The following is a 15,934-nucleotide window of genomic DNA, read 5'->3' on the forward strand; positions in this document are numbered from 1 at the left end:
GTGAGTGGGGGTGCCATACCAAGGCGGGGCACCAGTCGCTGTCATTGGGGTGAGCCTCTGGTGGTTACTGAAAATTCTTTGCTTTCACGTGCCGCGGTCCCGCCCGGCGCTCGCACCTGCTGCAGGCGCCGGTCCCTCTCGCACCCACTGCCAGCACTGGAGCTGCCACTCACACCCGCTGCTGGTGCCTGGCGCCAGTCCTGATCACTCAGCGCCATCAGCAGGTGCGAGTGGCAGCTGCTGGCCCTGATCACCCCTGAGGGCTTCTCTACCTCCCCCTGCTCCTGAGGGGCAATCAGGGAAGCAGCTGCCACCCGCACCTGCTGATGGCGGTGGCCCTGCTTGCACCCACTGCTGGTGCTGGCCCCAATTGCTCCGCACCGTCAGTGGGTGTGAGCAGGGCTGGCTCCGTCAGTGCGTGGAAGCGGCAGTGGCGGGAACGGGGCTGTCAGCAGACAGGGGGCCAGGATGTGGCAAGTAGGATGGGTTGAGACCCGCCCTTGTGCCTACCGCAGTCTTGCAGCCCACAGTTCCTTTCAAGGCGCACAAATTCATGCACTGGGCCTCTAGTGTGTGTGTGTGTGTGTGTGTGTGTGTGTGTGTGTGTGTGTGTATACACTGAGTGGCCAGATTAATGACGGCAGCCATTTCTGTTGGGATGATCTCTGAACGCATAATAATCTGGCTACTCAGTGTATATTCCTATATAATAAAAGGCTAATATGCAAATTGTCCCCTCTACCAAGAGTTTAACCAGCAGGCAAGCCGGCCAACTGCCCATGTCCCCTTTCCCTGGCCAGGCTAGCTGGACCCCACCCATGCATGAAATTCGTGCACGGGGGAAGGGGTGTCCCTCAGGCCAGCCTGCACCCTCTTCAATCTGGGACCCCTTGAGGGATGTCCGACTGTCCACTGGGATTGGGCCTAAATGGGCAATCGGACATCCCTCTCACAATCCAGGACTGCTGGCTCCCAAATGCTTGCCTGCCTGCCTTCCTGATTGCCCCTAACCACTTCTGCCTGCCAGCCTGATCACCCCCTAACCACTCCCCTGCCAGCCTGTTTGCCCCTAACTGCTCTCCCCTGCAGGCCTGGTCACCCCTAACTGCCCTCCCCTGCAGGCCTCGTCCCCTCCCAACTGCTCTCCCCTGCAGGCCTGGGTCCCTCCCAACTGCCCTTTCCTGCAGGCCTGGACTCCCCCAACTTCCCTCCTCTACTGGCTTGGTCACCCCTAACTGCCCTCCCCTGCAGGCCTGGTCCCTCCCAACTGCTCTCTCCTGCTGGCCATCTTGTGGCGGCCATCTTGTGTCCACATGGGGGCAGCCATCTTTGACCATATGGAGGCAGCCATCTTGTGTGTTTGAGTGATGGTCAATCTGCATATTACTCTTTTATTAGATAGGATAGAGGCCTGGTGCATGGGTGGGGGCTGGCTGGTTTGCCTTGAAGGGTGTCCCTGATCAGGGTGGGGGTTCCCTTGGGGCATGGGGTGGCCTGGGCAAGGGGCCTGTGGTGGTTTGCAGGCCAGCCACGCCCCCTGGAGACCCAAGCGGAGGCCCTGGTATCTGGGGTTTATTTATCTTCTACAATTGAAACTTTGTAGCCTGGAGTGGAGCCAAGCCTTCTGCTTGCTCCTTGGCGGCAGCCATTTCTGTTGGGATTTATATATCTTCTATAATTGAAACTTTGTAGCTTTAAGCAGAGGCCTGGGCTGGCCAGGGTATGCAGAAAGCTTGGCTTCCTCCATCGCTGGGGGCAACCCTAGCCTCTTGCTCTTTCCAGCTCCGTGGCTGCCGCCATTTCTGTTTGGATTTATGTATCTTCTATCATTGAAACTTTGTAGCCTTGAGTGGAGGCCTAGGCCAGCAAGGGCAGGTGGAAATCTTGGCTTCCTCCATTGCCAGGAAAACCCAAGCCTCCCTCCTGCTCTCTGTGGTCATAGCCATCTTGGTTGGGTTTATTTGCATATTTGCTCCTGATTGGCTGATGGGAGGGGCTTGTGGGTGCAGTGGAGTGATGGTTAATTTGCATATTACTATTTTATTAGATAGGACTAGAGGCCTGGTGCACGAAATTCATGCACGGGGAGGGGTGTCCCTCAGCCAAGCCTGCACCCTCTCACAATCCAGGACTGCTGGCTCCCAACTGCTCGCCTGCCTGCCTTCCTGATTGCCCCTAACCTCTTCTGCCTGCCAGCCTGATCACCCCTAACCACTCCCCTGCCAGCCTGATTGATGCCTAACTGCTCCCCTGCCAGCCTGATTGCCCCTAACTGCCCTCCCCTGCAGGCCTGGGTCACCCCCAACTGCCCTTTCCTGCAGGCCCAGTCACCCCCAACTTCCCTCCTCTGCCAGCCTGGTCACCCCTAACTGCCCTCCCATGCTGGCCTGATTGCCCACAACTGCCCTCCCTTGCAGGCCTGGTCCCTCCCAACTGCTCTCCCCTGCTGGCCATCTTGTAGTGGCCATCTTGTGTTCACATGGGGGCAGGATCTTTGACCACATGGGGGCACCCATTTTGTGTGTTGGAATGATGGTCAATTTGCATATTATTCTTTTATTAGATAGGATTAGATAGGATAGAGGCCTGGTGCACAGGTGGGGGACAGCTGGTTTGCCCTGAAGGGTGTCCCAAATCAGGGTGGGGGTTCCCTTGGTGTGTGGCGTGGCCTGGGCGAGGGGCCTGTGGTGGTTTGCAGGCTGGCCACGACCCAAGCGGAGGCCCTGGTATCTGAGATTTATTTATCTTCTACAATTGAAACTTTGTAGCCCGGAGCGGAGCCAAGCCTTCTGCTCGCTCTGTGGCGGCAGCCATTTCTGTTGGGATTTATTTATCTTCTATAATTGAAACTTTGTAGCCTTAAGCAGAGGCCTGGGCCAGCCAGGGTATGTGGAAAGCTTGGCTTCCTCAATCGCTGGGGAAACCCAAGCCTCCCTCCTGCTCTTTCTGTGACCGCAGCCATCTTGGGTTAATTTGCATACTCGCTCCTGATTGGCCGGTGGGCGTGCTTATGGACATGGCTTGTGGTTGTAGCAGAGTGATGGTTAATTTGCATATTACTCTTTTATTAGATAGGATATACACACACATACACTGAGTGGCCAGATTATTATGTGTTCAAAATCATAATAATCTCGCCACTCAGTGTATATAGATATACCTATATATCTATATATACATATATATCCTATATAATAAAAGGCCAGTGAGCATAATGGTGTCACAACCATAATAACCATCGACCAGTCACTATGAGGTGCATTGACCACCTCTAGGTCCCTTCCCCCTCACCCTGCCCCGCAGGCTCTGATCACAGCATGGCGAATGGGGAACCATGGAGAACGGGGGTAGGGGGTGGCGGCGGGGTGGGACTGAGGACTGTTGAGTGGCAGGTGGTGGGCAGCGAGTGGTGGTGAGTGTACAGCGCTAAGCAGCAGCGAGTATCGCAGGGTGGCGGTGGTGAGCGTCACGGAGCGTGGTGGGGTTGGGAGTGTCGTGGAGCGTCGCAGGGTGGGGAGGGTCACAGAGAATGGCGGGGCTGTGGTGGCAAGTGTCACGGGGCGGCGGTGAGCGTTGCGGGGCAGCGAGCGTTGCAGGGTGTCTTGGGGCATCGCGGAGCATCGGACATGGTCCTGATCGCAGGCTAGGCCTCGGGACCCTACTCGCGCACCATTTCGTGCACTGGGCCTCTAGTGTGTGTATATATATATATTTCTAGCAGCTAATATTGAATTGTCATGAAAATGGGGAATTCAGTTTTTTCCCTCTCATTTAATTGAAATATACTGAATATTGTGGATTAGCATGAACATTGTCAACACAAGATATCATATTTGAACTCATTAAACATACTTGAACTTCATTGAGAAGTCCACATAACAACAGTTAGAATTGGCTGTTTAAGTATAAAAATTTGAGGTATAAATTATTTCAATATGTCTTCAGATTAATTTTCCTTTAGTATTCATTTGTATAATACAATATTGTGACTGAATAAAAAAGAAAAAAATTCAGCATGCTCTTATTTGCTTTTCTAGTGGTTTTGGTCAATTGGCCAGTCAAGCAACAATGTCATCACTGGATGGAACTCTGTACCAAGAAGTTATAGCAAAGCCCCCATGAGGATAAACCTAAAGACTCTCTCTTCTATTTCTTTTCCAAGGGAATGAAAAAAAAAATCCCATAAAACTCCTCTTGCCCACAAAATGATTGCTGATGAAAAATAACCACACAATAGAGACTAGTTTTTTTAAAACAGAGGTTAGGAGATCTAGCTTAGGTGGCAGTTGCTCTAACAGGATGTCTTATGAAAGCTGTAGACTAAGAGTAAGAATTTTGGAGGACTCTGGTCTGTTTAATGTGACACATACTAGTAGCTTTCAGGAGAGCAGTTTTTGTGTGTGTTTGTTTTTCCAGAAGCCAAAAGGGGTGTATTTAGAGCCCATCTGAAAAAGGACTTTGATCTCCCACAGACCAAAAGGGCTAAATTCAACAACTGACCTTAGATTGGAGGTTAACACATGATGAAGCAATCAGAACTCAATCAAAGGGTCTGAAGAATCAAAGGGGAATTATATAGCCTAGCCGGTTTGACTCAGTGGATAGAGTGTCGACCTGCCGACTCAAGGGTCCCAGGTTTGATTCCGGTCAAGGGCACATGCCCAGGTTGCGGCTCAATCCCCAGTGGGGAATGTGCAGGAGGCAGCCAATCAATGGTTCTCTCTCATCACTGATGTTTCTATCTCTCTCTCCCTCTTCCTTCCTCCCTGAAATTAGTTAAAAAAATATTTAAAAATAAACAAAACAAAACAAAGGGGAATTATAATAGGGAATCTATGGAAAGAGTGTGTCAAGTCAAACAAACAGCATAAAGCCATTAACATTATTTCTTAACTGTAGAAGTTGAGCCCCGACATATCTGTCATTACATGTGCAATGGAATTGACATTGTACCCTGGACTACAGTCTTTTGGGTGGGAAGAGGGGGATTCCTCTAGAGAAAAAAATAATTGGAAAAATATTAAGATTAAGAAACATGCTCATGATGTAGAAATTTTCCTTCTTTTTTATAATTGGCTACTAGAATCTGACAAGTATCAGAAAAAAGAAGTCTACTCCCACCAGAGAGAATCTTCAGTCTCTTTGGGTTCTGCTTTTGCTGATGGGCTGAGGTACTGGTGAAAGAATTTCCTCATCACAGCTGCGTTGTACAGTGGAATGGATATGGTTTTGGCAATTCCCTGGGTCAGTGGTCGGCAAACTCATTAGTCAACAGCCAAATATCAACAGTACAACGATTGAAATTTCTTTTGAGAGCCAAATTTTTTAAACTTAAGCTTCTTCTAACACCACTTCTTCAAAATAGACTCGCCTAGGCCATGGTATTTTGTGGAAGAGCCACACTCAAGGGGCCAAAGAGCCGCATGTGGCTCGTGAGCCGCAGTTTGCCAACCACGGCCCTGGGTGAATGGCAGGGAGGGTTTCTAAATGAATCATCATCAGAGACTTCAGAGCTGGGAAGGGCTCATCACCAAGGCCTCGAAAATCATTCATTGTGGCTTAAAGGGTATCGATTATACTGCCTGGCAAGTCACTTGGGAACAATATGTGTCTGCTTCACCTGAAATTCAGGAAAGGACTTACTTTCTAAAGCAGGTGATTGGTCACATTTCTTTGGTCAGAAGAAAATGGACTGGTGGGTCAGTTCCTCATGCCAGGGAGAAAAGAAGATGCCCAGAGGCCAAGAGGACTTAATAGGAAGGAACCCAGTTAAAACTGGACTAGTCCAGAATTTTGTGACTCTAAAGTTGCTTTTATTGTGGTTTCCTAAAAATCAGAAATATATTCTGTGGTAATGTGACTTTATGCTTTCTGCATATCTATTCTTTTGTTTAAGTTAAAAAATACGAGAAAGCCATTTTTCAGCTTTATTGAGATGTGACTGAAATAAAATTGTTAAGATATTTAACTTTTACAATGTGATGATTTGATATGCATACGTATTGTGAAAGAATTTCTTTCATCAAGTTAGTTTACACATCTGTAACCTGACATATTAACCCTTAAAAATTCTTTTTGGGGTGAGAACATTTAAGTTCTACTCTTTTAGCAAATTTCAATTATACAATACTAGTGGCCAGGTGCATGAAATTCGTGCATGGGGGTGGGGGGTTTGTCCCCCTCAGCCCGGCCTGCACCCTCTCCAATCTGGGACTCCTTGGGGGATGTCCGACTGCTGGTTTAGGCCCAATCCCTGACAGTCAACATCCCTCTCACATCCAGGACCGCTGGCTCCTAGCCGCTCACCTGCCTGCCGGCCTGATCCCCCTAACTGCTCTCCCCTGCCAGCCTCATCGCCCCTAACTGCCTCTGCCTTGGCCCAGCCACCATGGCTTTGTCCGGAAGGATGTCTGAAAGACATCTGGTCTAATTAGCATATTACCCTTTTATTAGTATAGATTTCTGTTAGTGTATGCTTAATTTCTGACTGGTCCTTTTTCATATCATTGACATTCTCACTAAGATCCTTGAAAGTCTCATGAAGATCCTTGAGTGACTTTATAAACATAATTTTGAACTCTGTACTAAGTAGTTTGCTTGTTTCCATTTTTCATTTGTGACATGTTTCTTTGCCTCCACATTTTGGCTGCTTCCCTGTGTTTGTTTCTGTGTATTAGGTAGAGATGCTATGTCTCCTAGAATTGGTAGAGTGGCCTTGTGTAGTAGGTGTCCTGTAGAGCCCCATAGCACAGCCTTGCCAGACCTGAGCTGGGCACTCTAGGTGTGCCCCTGTGTGGGGTGTGTGCTACTATCTTGTAGTTGAGCCTTGATTGCTGTTGGTGTCACTGGGAGGAGTTGACCTCCCGGCCAATTGGCTATGAGGACCAGCTGTGACTACAGTGGGAGAGCTGCTGTGCAGGAAACATCGCTATGGAGCAGGACTTGTTTCAGTGGGGCTTTGGTGCTCACTGAGTCTGCCTCTTGAGTGAGTCACTTGTGGATGTGTAAAATTGTAATCTGCTATGGTTGGAACATAAGTTATTTAGAAATATTGTTAATGATTCAAATTGGAAACAAAAATTTCACACCACTCCTCTTTTAAGGAATATATAGAAATTGGAAGGTGAGCTGTTAAAAAAGCTGTTATATTTGCAACTATGTATGTGGGAAAATCAGAATTTTCTTCATATTGTACCATCAAAACAAAATATAGAAATAAATGATCTACAATTGTAGTTGTAAATGTGTGCATAAGCTTAATTATTCTTATTGACTTTCTAAGTAAAATATTTTAAATATGACCTTGCTAGATATTTTTATATTTATTAAATACTATGCTTAACTTATTTTACACTTTGGAATTTCTCATAACATTTTATTTGGAAAGAGTTTTATACAAATATCAAATGATAAAAATGGAAGAGGACAATGATAACTAGAGATAGTGGGATATATCTTCTGCAATCCTTGGAGGAAAGAAAGATGACCTTTGGGGTTGTTTCAGATCAAGAATGTGGATGGGATTATAGAAAAGATAATTTATTTCACACAGTGTTTTTCTGCATCAGTGATTTTAATATGGATTCTTAGTGGTTACCAACAACTAGTCAAATAATTTTCTTTTTACACACTCTGGATTCTGACCTAGTGAATTGAGGTTTCAGCTCTCTTCATCCATCTCTTTCTTGATCCAGTCCACGTAATTGAGCAACTTGGTGTAGAAGCCATACCCCCTGCTACACCCGATGCCCCAGGATACTATGCCCGTGGCCACCCAGCGGTCAGTATTTGTATCCCTCACAGCAAAGACCCCTCCACTATCCCCCTGACAGGCATCCTGCTTTAGACTCGGGTCCCCAGCACAGAACATGTTTTGTGAGAACACATCGTTCCTATTTTTACCCCGAAGCCAGTTCTCACATAAATTCCGGTTAGCTACGGGCAGCCGGACAAATCTGAGATTGTTAGCAATCCTTTCCTCCATTATCCCAAAGCCACTGACATAGCCCATGAGGCCTGTCTCATAGAAGGTCTCATTGTCAGGGAGGCAGATGGGGAGGAGGTTGGGGCCCAGGGTGACACTATTTTCCAGTTCTAGGAGGGCGATGTCCCCCTCAAAATTGTGGGACTCATCCTGGCGGTAGTCTGGGTGGATGCTGACCCTGCGTACAGGGTGGTTTGCTAGTTTCGTGATTTCTTCCACGCTTATGTGGCCCAGGAACACATCTATGCTGGCATTGCCTTCTGCGTGGTGTTCCTTGGGGAAGAGGGTGTGGGCAGCTGTGAGGATCCAGCGGTCACCCAGCAGGGCCCCACCCCCTCGCCCATAAATGTTGGTGAATGCCTGCCAGGGGAAGTTGCCCATCTTGGCTTTTTGCCCTCCAATGATGCGCTGCTTCTGTTCCACAGGGTGGATGGGCTTCCCACACACTGGAGAAGAGAGACAGCAAAGTCAAGGACAAGTCAGTTCTAGGCCCGCCCCTCTTCCCCCTGTGGTCAACCCATTCCCTTTTCATCCCCTCTTACTGGCTCTGGGCCCTTTCCTCTTTCTCCTCCCATTCTAAGAGCTCCATCTCTGGCCTATTGTCAGACTGTTCCCCTTGTTCTTGTTTACATCTTCCTGTCTTATTTATTTATTTTTGCTGTTGTTGCTGTTTTTATTTCTGACTTCCCATCTGCTCAAAAAAAAAATGCTGGAATGTCAGGACTGCATCCAGTTCTCTGTATTTCTCTCTCTCCCTTTCTTCTGGGACATCCTCTCTTTTTCTCTCTTACTCCTCATGTCTATTTTCAACTTCAAGGTGGAGTGTCTCTCCACTCACTTTGCCTCCATTTTTTGTGCATGCTCTTTCTGATGCTCTGCAGGGTTGCAAAGCCACCAAGGATGTCTCCAGAGGGTTTCCACTCACCTGGCAAACACCGAGGAATCTTCTCTCCTTCCTGTTCATTCTTCCAAATGCCCTGGGCTGTGCAGGTATACATGCCTGAGGGGAGAAGGGGCTATGGTCAGGTTGGGAGGAGGTGGGCAGGGAAACCAGGTTGTAGAGGTCAATGAGCACTGAGTGTGTTGGGCAGAGGCAGCGGAGAATCAGTATGGACAAGAATCAAGGGAAAGATTCAAATATATATGAGGGTGGAATATAAAAAGTGTGAAGAGGCTTCATACATATATTTTTTGTTTTAATGTTACATGAAAATATTAGAATACTTAACTATATGTTTGATGTGATTTCTATTTGTGAAAATAGACACAAAAACTGGGAGGAGCATATCAAGATCTTGCCAGAGTCTTGGTATCTTTGTATCTTGATAGTGGGGTTGCAGACAATAATGGAAGCTACATTTCTGATTGCTGACAATGTGCCATGCTTGTTGCTAAGCATTTTATCTGCATTATCTCATTTAAGTGCCCCAGTGACACTTTCAGGTGTGCATTATTATCCTCCTCATTTTAAAGATGAGGAAACTGAACTTAAATTATGTACATAAGGTCACATAACTTCTAAGTTCCAGAACCAAGATTCAAAGTAAGGGTTGCCTGACTTCAAAGTCCAACTTTTAAATAATATCATATATAACCCATATATAAGATTTTTTTTTGCATGTTTCAAACCAGAAGTAAGGGATTTCTTTTATTTAAAGATACCATAGATGAATTTGAGAGCAATTAAGCAAAACTAACTGCAGAATATCACAACATAGCAGCCTGAGGGGTATGTGGGGAGAATGCTGGGGGAGGTCTCACTGATATGACTGTAGTGGTGGTGATGGTAGTAATGGTGGTGATTATGTGGTATTGTTGGTAGTGGTGATGGTGTTTTGTTGTTGGTATTAGTGGTGATGGTAGTGATGACAGTAGTGGTATGGTGGTGGTGGTCATGATGGTTATGGTGGTGATGATAGTGGTGATGGTGAAGGTGGTTGTGGTGGTGGTGATGGTTTCGATAATGGTGATGGTTGTAATGATGGTGATGGTGGTGGTGATGGAGGTGGTGGTGGTGGTGATGGTGATGGACGTGATGGTGATGGTGATGGTGGTGGCAAGAGGGAGCTGACTGTTTATGAGATTCAAGTCTTTCTTTGTTACTCAGGTATTTCCTTCTTTAACATGACCAGGTGCCTGTTGGCACTGTACTTTAGGACCCTGAACCAAGTGTATTGGGCAGCCACTTTACTATATATTCCCCAGGGATTCAATTAGAAGAAATTTAAGATGTCTTGAGAAGATAGAAGGGAAACATTGCCATTTGCATGGGTCCCTACCTTGCTCAGACTTGCTGCTACCATCTCTGGTCTTCATCTTGTAATACGGTTCATTGCAGTAGTACTGGATACGGGCCTGATAGGTGTTTACCCCCTTTGTGGTGGTATACTTGAAGGCCCCATTACGCAGGCTCCGGGGCTGCCCACAGTCCTTGACTGGGAGAGAACACAGGGCCACATGAGAGCTGACGATGACGGCTGGAACTTCGGTGAGAGGAATGTGAGTTGTCTACCCATAGAACAGGCTGAGAACGTTAGAAAAACAAGTTTCTCTATTGGGGGGCACTTGGGATGGATGAGAACTAAATGGACAGAAGTTCAGTTCTGAGCAGAATCCATTAATCCTATTGAGATGAGGGTTGCCTTGTTCCTGAGATGGCCATAGGCTTTAAAGAACAAACCAAGGGGAGGGTCTTTTGGGGAAAGGCTTACTTTCAGACCCCCCCCCTTTCCTTCTCAGCCTGGGTCCCCAAGGCTGGGTGGTGGGAGACACATCCTGAATTGTGACTTACTCTTGCACCTGGGCATGGCGCGATGCCACGTGCCGTCATCCTGGCAGACAGCTGTGAAGGAGAGCAGCACCTGGTTCCCCTGTTTGAGCAGAGGTAGAGGTGCTATTAGTAAAGGAGGCACTGCCGCTCCCATCCTGCCCTTCCCCACATGGCAGGTAGTGCAAAGACAGTTCTCAAACTCTCAGACCTCAGCACCCCTGTGGATGTGGCTCTCATCCTTCTCCCTAGCCAGGATGCTCAGACCAGAGTTATACATGGGAGCACTGAGTCATACAGGAGAGAGTCAGAGAAAGGGCTAGTTGTCAGACCCAATAATCCTCTCTCTAGGATTATTTCCACTTGTCTATTTCGACTGAAGTCTAGTTGAACCCCACAATTTTATTTATTTATTCACTTTATTTAACAATTTTTCCATTATAGTTGATATTCAGTATTATTTTTTATTTGTTTCAGATATATAGCATAGTTGTTAGACAATTATATAATTTACAAAGTGATCCCCCTGATAATTCAAGTACTCACCTGGCACCATACTTAGATATTACAATACTAGAGGCCCAGTGCACAAAATTTGTGCATGGGTAGGGTCCCTAGCGGCTGCAGGCTGCCGACCAGGGCCTCCCTTCATTCCACGCTGCCCCCTGGTGGTCAGCGCATGTCATAGTGAGCGATAGAACTCCTGGTCGGTTGAACTCCCGAGGGGACACTTTGCATATTAGGCTTTTATATATATATCTAGGTTATTGACCGTATTCCCTATGTACTATATGTCCATTTGAATTACTCCTGGGCCAGCTCTCTCCCTCAGCCCTGGGCTCTTACCTCCATGAGCTGGTAGCCTTGTTTGCAGGTCGCAATGAAGTAGTCACGGAATTGGTACTGAGGCTGCAGACTCTGGATGATGGTGAACTCGTCTAGGGTTTTGGGCTGGGGGCACTTGATGACTGTGGTGGAGACCAAAGGATGTTTATTTCAGAGCCACTTGCCTTCATTCTCCCTGCCTGATCCTGCCCCATTGCTGGTCAGTGAAGGAGGCCCACAGGCAACCTTACTTGAAGTGGTGTAGTGCAGCTTCCAGCCCCGGCTGTCCCCTGACTCGTCTGTGAAGAACAGCAGATCCACAGCATTGCTGTTGGTGTCAAGGTCAGCGGGTCTTTGCTTCCCACAGAACTCGCCGATGTTCCTCCCATTGGTGTAGATCTGGTGGGGTAGGAGGGAGGGTCATCTCTCCAATGCAGACATTTTCCCATAGGCTTGGGGTGGTGGTGGGAATCTTGCTTTATGTTTGTTTCCAGCTGGAGCGGAAATGGGATCCCCAGGACCCACTTCCAGTTGTATAGGAGCTTGCCCAGCCCATGTGTGGTGTTGGACATTCCTGTCCCAACTGGCCAGAGGATCCAGCAGGCAGTAGGGATAAAAAGAACCAAGTAGGGATAGGAAGAAGAGGGAGGGGTTTCTCTGGGGGTGGGATGGCTGTACCTGTAGCTGGTCATAGGGGCAATGTACTTGCTGGTGGTCATCGATTTCAAAAGGCTCCAGGAACTTGAGGTGGATAGTGTAGCCCCGCTCCACCCGGATGCTGTAGTTGCAGCGCAGGTCAGGAGGGTAGGGCTGGGGGTACTCCAGGCTGGACACGTAGCCTGATGGCTCTGTGTACAGCTCACTGCTGCATTCAACTGTGAGAGCACAGCCGGGAGGGGGTCACCAGGAGACTCTCTGGCTGGCCCAGCAAACCCTTGTTATCCTTTATCTCTCTCCCACACTACCCAACCTTACCCTGGCAGGAATGTCCGTCCTTCTGAAGCTCATAGCCTGGACGGCAGGAACAGAAGTAGCCACCAACGTAGTTGTGACAAAGGTGTTGGCACAGGGGCTGGGGATTCTTCTCAACGGTGTTTTGCTGGGAAGCACATTCATCAAGGTCTGGAAGAGATTTCGGAAGGATTGAATTCCTGCCAGGGGACTTCTGTAGTGCTGTTGGTCTGAGAGTGTCTCTCACCAGAGGCCACAAGACCATGTTAGCTCCTGCCACCTGGACCTCTAGGCCTCTCTAATGCTTTCTGGGAACTACCCAATGGGGACAGAGCCCAGGTTGGAATGCCTCTTCTGGAAAAAGCTCTCTCAAGGGGGAAATAAGGAAGGCCAGGCTTCCTGCTTCTTTGTATTCAAGATTCCCTCTTTCCAGTTCCCATTCAAAATGATGGAGGCCTTAAAAAGGGTACCTGGGGACCACTCACCCACAGCTTGGTAGTAGGCCAGGAAGCCTTTGTAGAACATGATGGTGCCATTCTCCTCGTTGGAGAAGTCTGTGTGGAAGGTAAGTAGCATCTTGTTACCTTCGGATATAAATTCCTTTTCTCCTGGGGGGTTGCCCAGTGGAGAACCCAGTTGGCCACAGAACCTTCCCAGGGTTTTCTTATCAGCAGAAATCTGGCGGAGGAAGGACAAGAGGTAGAAAGAAGGGCTGTTGAGACATGTTCCATGTGGATAGTCAGTGATGGTCCTCCTTAGCTTGGCCAAAGAGTGAATAAGCCTCACTTCTGGAATCGCCTCCAACTCATCTCTACCTGCTGGGCTCTGGCTGTCACAGACTTCCCCAGGTGACTTTCATCTGGCACCTGAGTCTCCCATTGGCTAACTCGTTTCATGTTCTCCTGTGCCCCTCCCCTGTTTATATTCCCCAAGCATGTTTCAGACTTTTCTCCATTCCCACCCCTTCCGCTGAAATCCCGATTGCCTCTAGCCAGCCTTCATTTTCCCTTCATTCTTAGAACCTGGACTGATCTGCTTTCATTTCTACCCTGTTATTGGACTTCACCTTATTCAAACCACTCACATCCAGTCGTGTCTCCTGATACACATAGCTGAATGTGAGCTGCAGGGGCCCACCAGCTTTAGCATTGGCAAGCATCACCCAGCTTTCCTTATTTCTTTCTTCATGATTCATTAACCCATCAAAAGCAGATGCCCTTACCCAAACCCAGTTCCTCACTATCCTGGCCACCAAGACCCCTCCCCCAACAGAGCAAACTTCCCAAGTCCTTTGCACTAGGAAGATGTACCATTTTCATGTTATTCTCTCACCACCTCCTGAGAATGATATTTATTGGATGTGTGTAGGTTCTATTTGAATCCTGAATCTAGAATCTCATTTTTATTGGATGCAGAAAATGGGACTGGGAGGGTACCCCTTAGTTATTACAGAGGGGAGGGGACTGAATCCGTGGTCCTTGCTGAAGACTATGCTTGAGCTACAATCACACACATTTTCTTCCCCTGTTTCTGTGCTCCTGATGAGGCAGGCAGTCATGGTGATATTCTCCATGGAAACAGGAAAACTGAGGCACAGCAGTTTCTCAAAGACTCCCATCGAGGAAACAGATGGGGAAGGTTTTTCTGAATCCTGTAGATGGTACATTTCTTGAGAGTGGGGACTGTACCTTCCTTCCTCTGTGTTTCTCCCCCACAGTGCTCACTGAGGGCCTCTAAAACTGGTGGACACCATTCATGGCATCACCTGACTCCCAGAACTCCACTTGGCCATCAGCTCTTACAGGGCTGGGGCTGTGTCCATGGATGGGGAATGTAACCAGGGTGGTTAGAACACAAGTCTTCATGTTCCAGAGCCACCCAGCTCTCCCTCTGCCCCCCCGCCCCAACCTGACCTACCTTGACATAGTCATAGAAACAGCCTTCAGAAGGCTCCAGGTCAAACTGCCAGAAGACAAGCTTCACCCTGTATCCCGTGGAGACTGTGATCACAGTGGTTGTTTCAAAGTTGTTGGGGTAAGGCTTGGGGTACAGAGGGGAAGTCACCTCCCCATAGAGATCCTGAGCGGTGGGCATGGAGCCTCCCACCTTGCAGAACAGGACTGACACCAGGAGGTATAAAAGCCACCTGCCAGAAAGAAGGAGGGTGTCTGGAAGGCTGTTTGGGCAGTGACTGGGGTGGGGAATGGGATAGTCATACTGCTGAGCATTTTTCTCTGCTCATTCTAGACCTCACGGATGTTCCAGGTGAGTGTGGGTGGAGGGGGTGGCTGGTCTCTGCATCTGCTGCATTGATTGTTTCTCCCCAGGGCAGAGTCCACTCCAGAGGTCACCTGCCTTCACCTCTCTCCCCATCCTCCCCCCCTGCCCTGTACCATCACTCCCCCCTCCCTACCCCTCTTTCCATTCCTGGAATAGGGATGGCTTGGGACCAGCTAATTGAGGGTGAGGGTTTCCCGTCATGGTTCTCTTAAAGGGCTCCCAAAGGCTTAGCAAAGGCCTCTGGGTGGAACCGCCTGTGGAGTATGGAGGAGTGTAGCACAGAAGTCACCCTACTGAGCAGAGTGGGTTCCCCCATCTTGGCACTCCCCTGCTATGAGCTGGGGGGAAGAAGAGGATGTGGCCATCACCTCGTATGTCGAAGGCCTCCTTTAGTCCTCAGGAGAAGGGATGGGGAGTATGTGTTTGAGTGTGTGCATGCATGTGCACAGTGGAATAGATATGGGATATGGGGAGGAGAAGGCTGTTCTTTTCTCTCTGAATATATTTGGGGGCAGGGTTGCCTCCCAGGCCCAGGGTTCTCCCCTCTGGTATCTTCCTCCCTCCTCGGACCCCATCAGCCTTACTCACATTTCTCAAGTCCTGTTTTTGGATCCTGGACTCTCCTGACAGCGTCTTCATCCACTCTGTGTAGAGGGAGAGAGCAGCGGTCATGCAGAGGAGGGAAGGGGGAGGGAGGGACTGACTGAGGTGGGGGGAAGGGGAACCTTTCCCGGAGGAATGTTGTGGGGAATGAACTATTTGCATAAACAAAACTGAAAAGAAAAAAAAATCTGTTTCCAGTTTAATTTAGTTTTGGTTTTGAATTCCCTGATAGTGCTGCCACCTGCTGGCCTACATGGGGAAGAGTCGGTTTTTAGGGACAGAAAAGCCTTTGGTTGGAAACGCAAACTTCACATTTTCTAAGTCTGATCTGAATACTCCCTATCTTCAGGGACTTTCCTAGGGACTGCTGCTGTGTTTACAAGATTCCCACCCAGAGTGCAGTGGAAATCACAGTTGAGGGGACTCTCTTTTTCTGGACTGCCCTTTTCCATTCACCGGGTTCGCCCTGCCCTTAGTCACAGCAGCCCTGGTCTAGGAATGGCCAGGGTTTTGACGCCCAGGAT

General features: G+C 48.4%; 1 protein-coding gene across 1 annotated transcript; it reads right to left on the minus strand.

The window, feature by feature from the left end:
* Positions 1-7,411: 7,411 nt before the first annotated feature.
* On the minus strand, positions 7,412-15,551 carry C1R (complement C1r). The gene is made up of 11 exons (XM_079775253.1): positions 15,396-15,551; positions 14,445-14,673; positions 13,013-13,205; positions 12,552-12,698; positions 12,255-12,451; positions 11,828-11,975; positions 11,598-11,719; positions 10,776-10,854; positions 10,264-10,419; positions 8,910-8,984; positions 7,412-8,430 (listed from the first exon to the last, which is right to left on the minus strand). Coding segments are annotated over exons 1-11 (2,118 nt in total). The 5' UTR covers positions 15,398-15,551; the 3' UTR covers positions 7,412-7,660.
* Positions 15,552-15,934: the final 383 nt, after the last annotated feature.

Source organism: Cnephaeus nilssonii (assembly GCF_951640355.1).
Source record: "Cnephaeus nilssonii genome assembly, chromosome: 6".
Taxonomy (NCBI): domain Eukaryota; kingdom Metazoa; phylum Chordata; class Mammalia; order Chiroptera; family Vespertilionidae; genus Cnephaeus; species Cnephaeus nilssonii.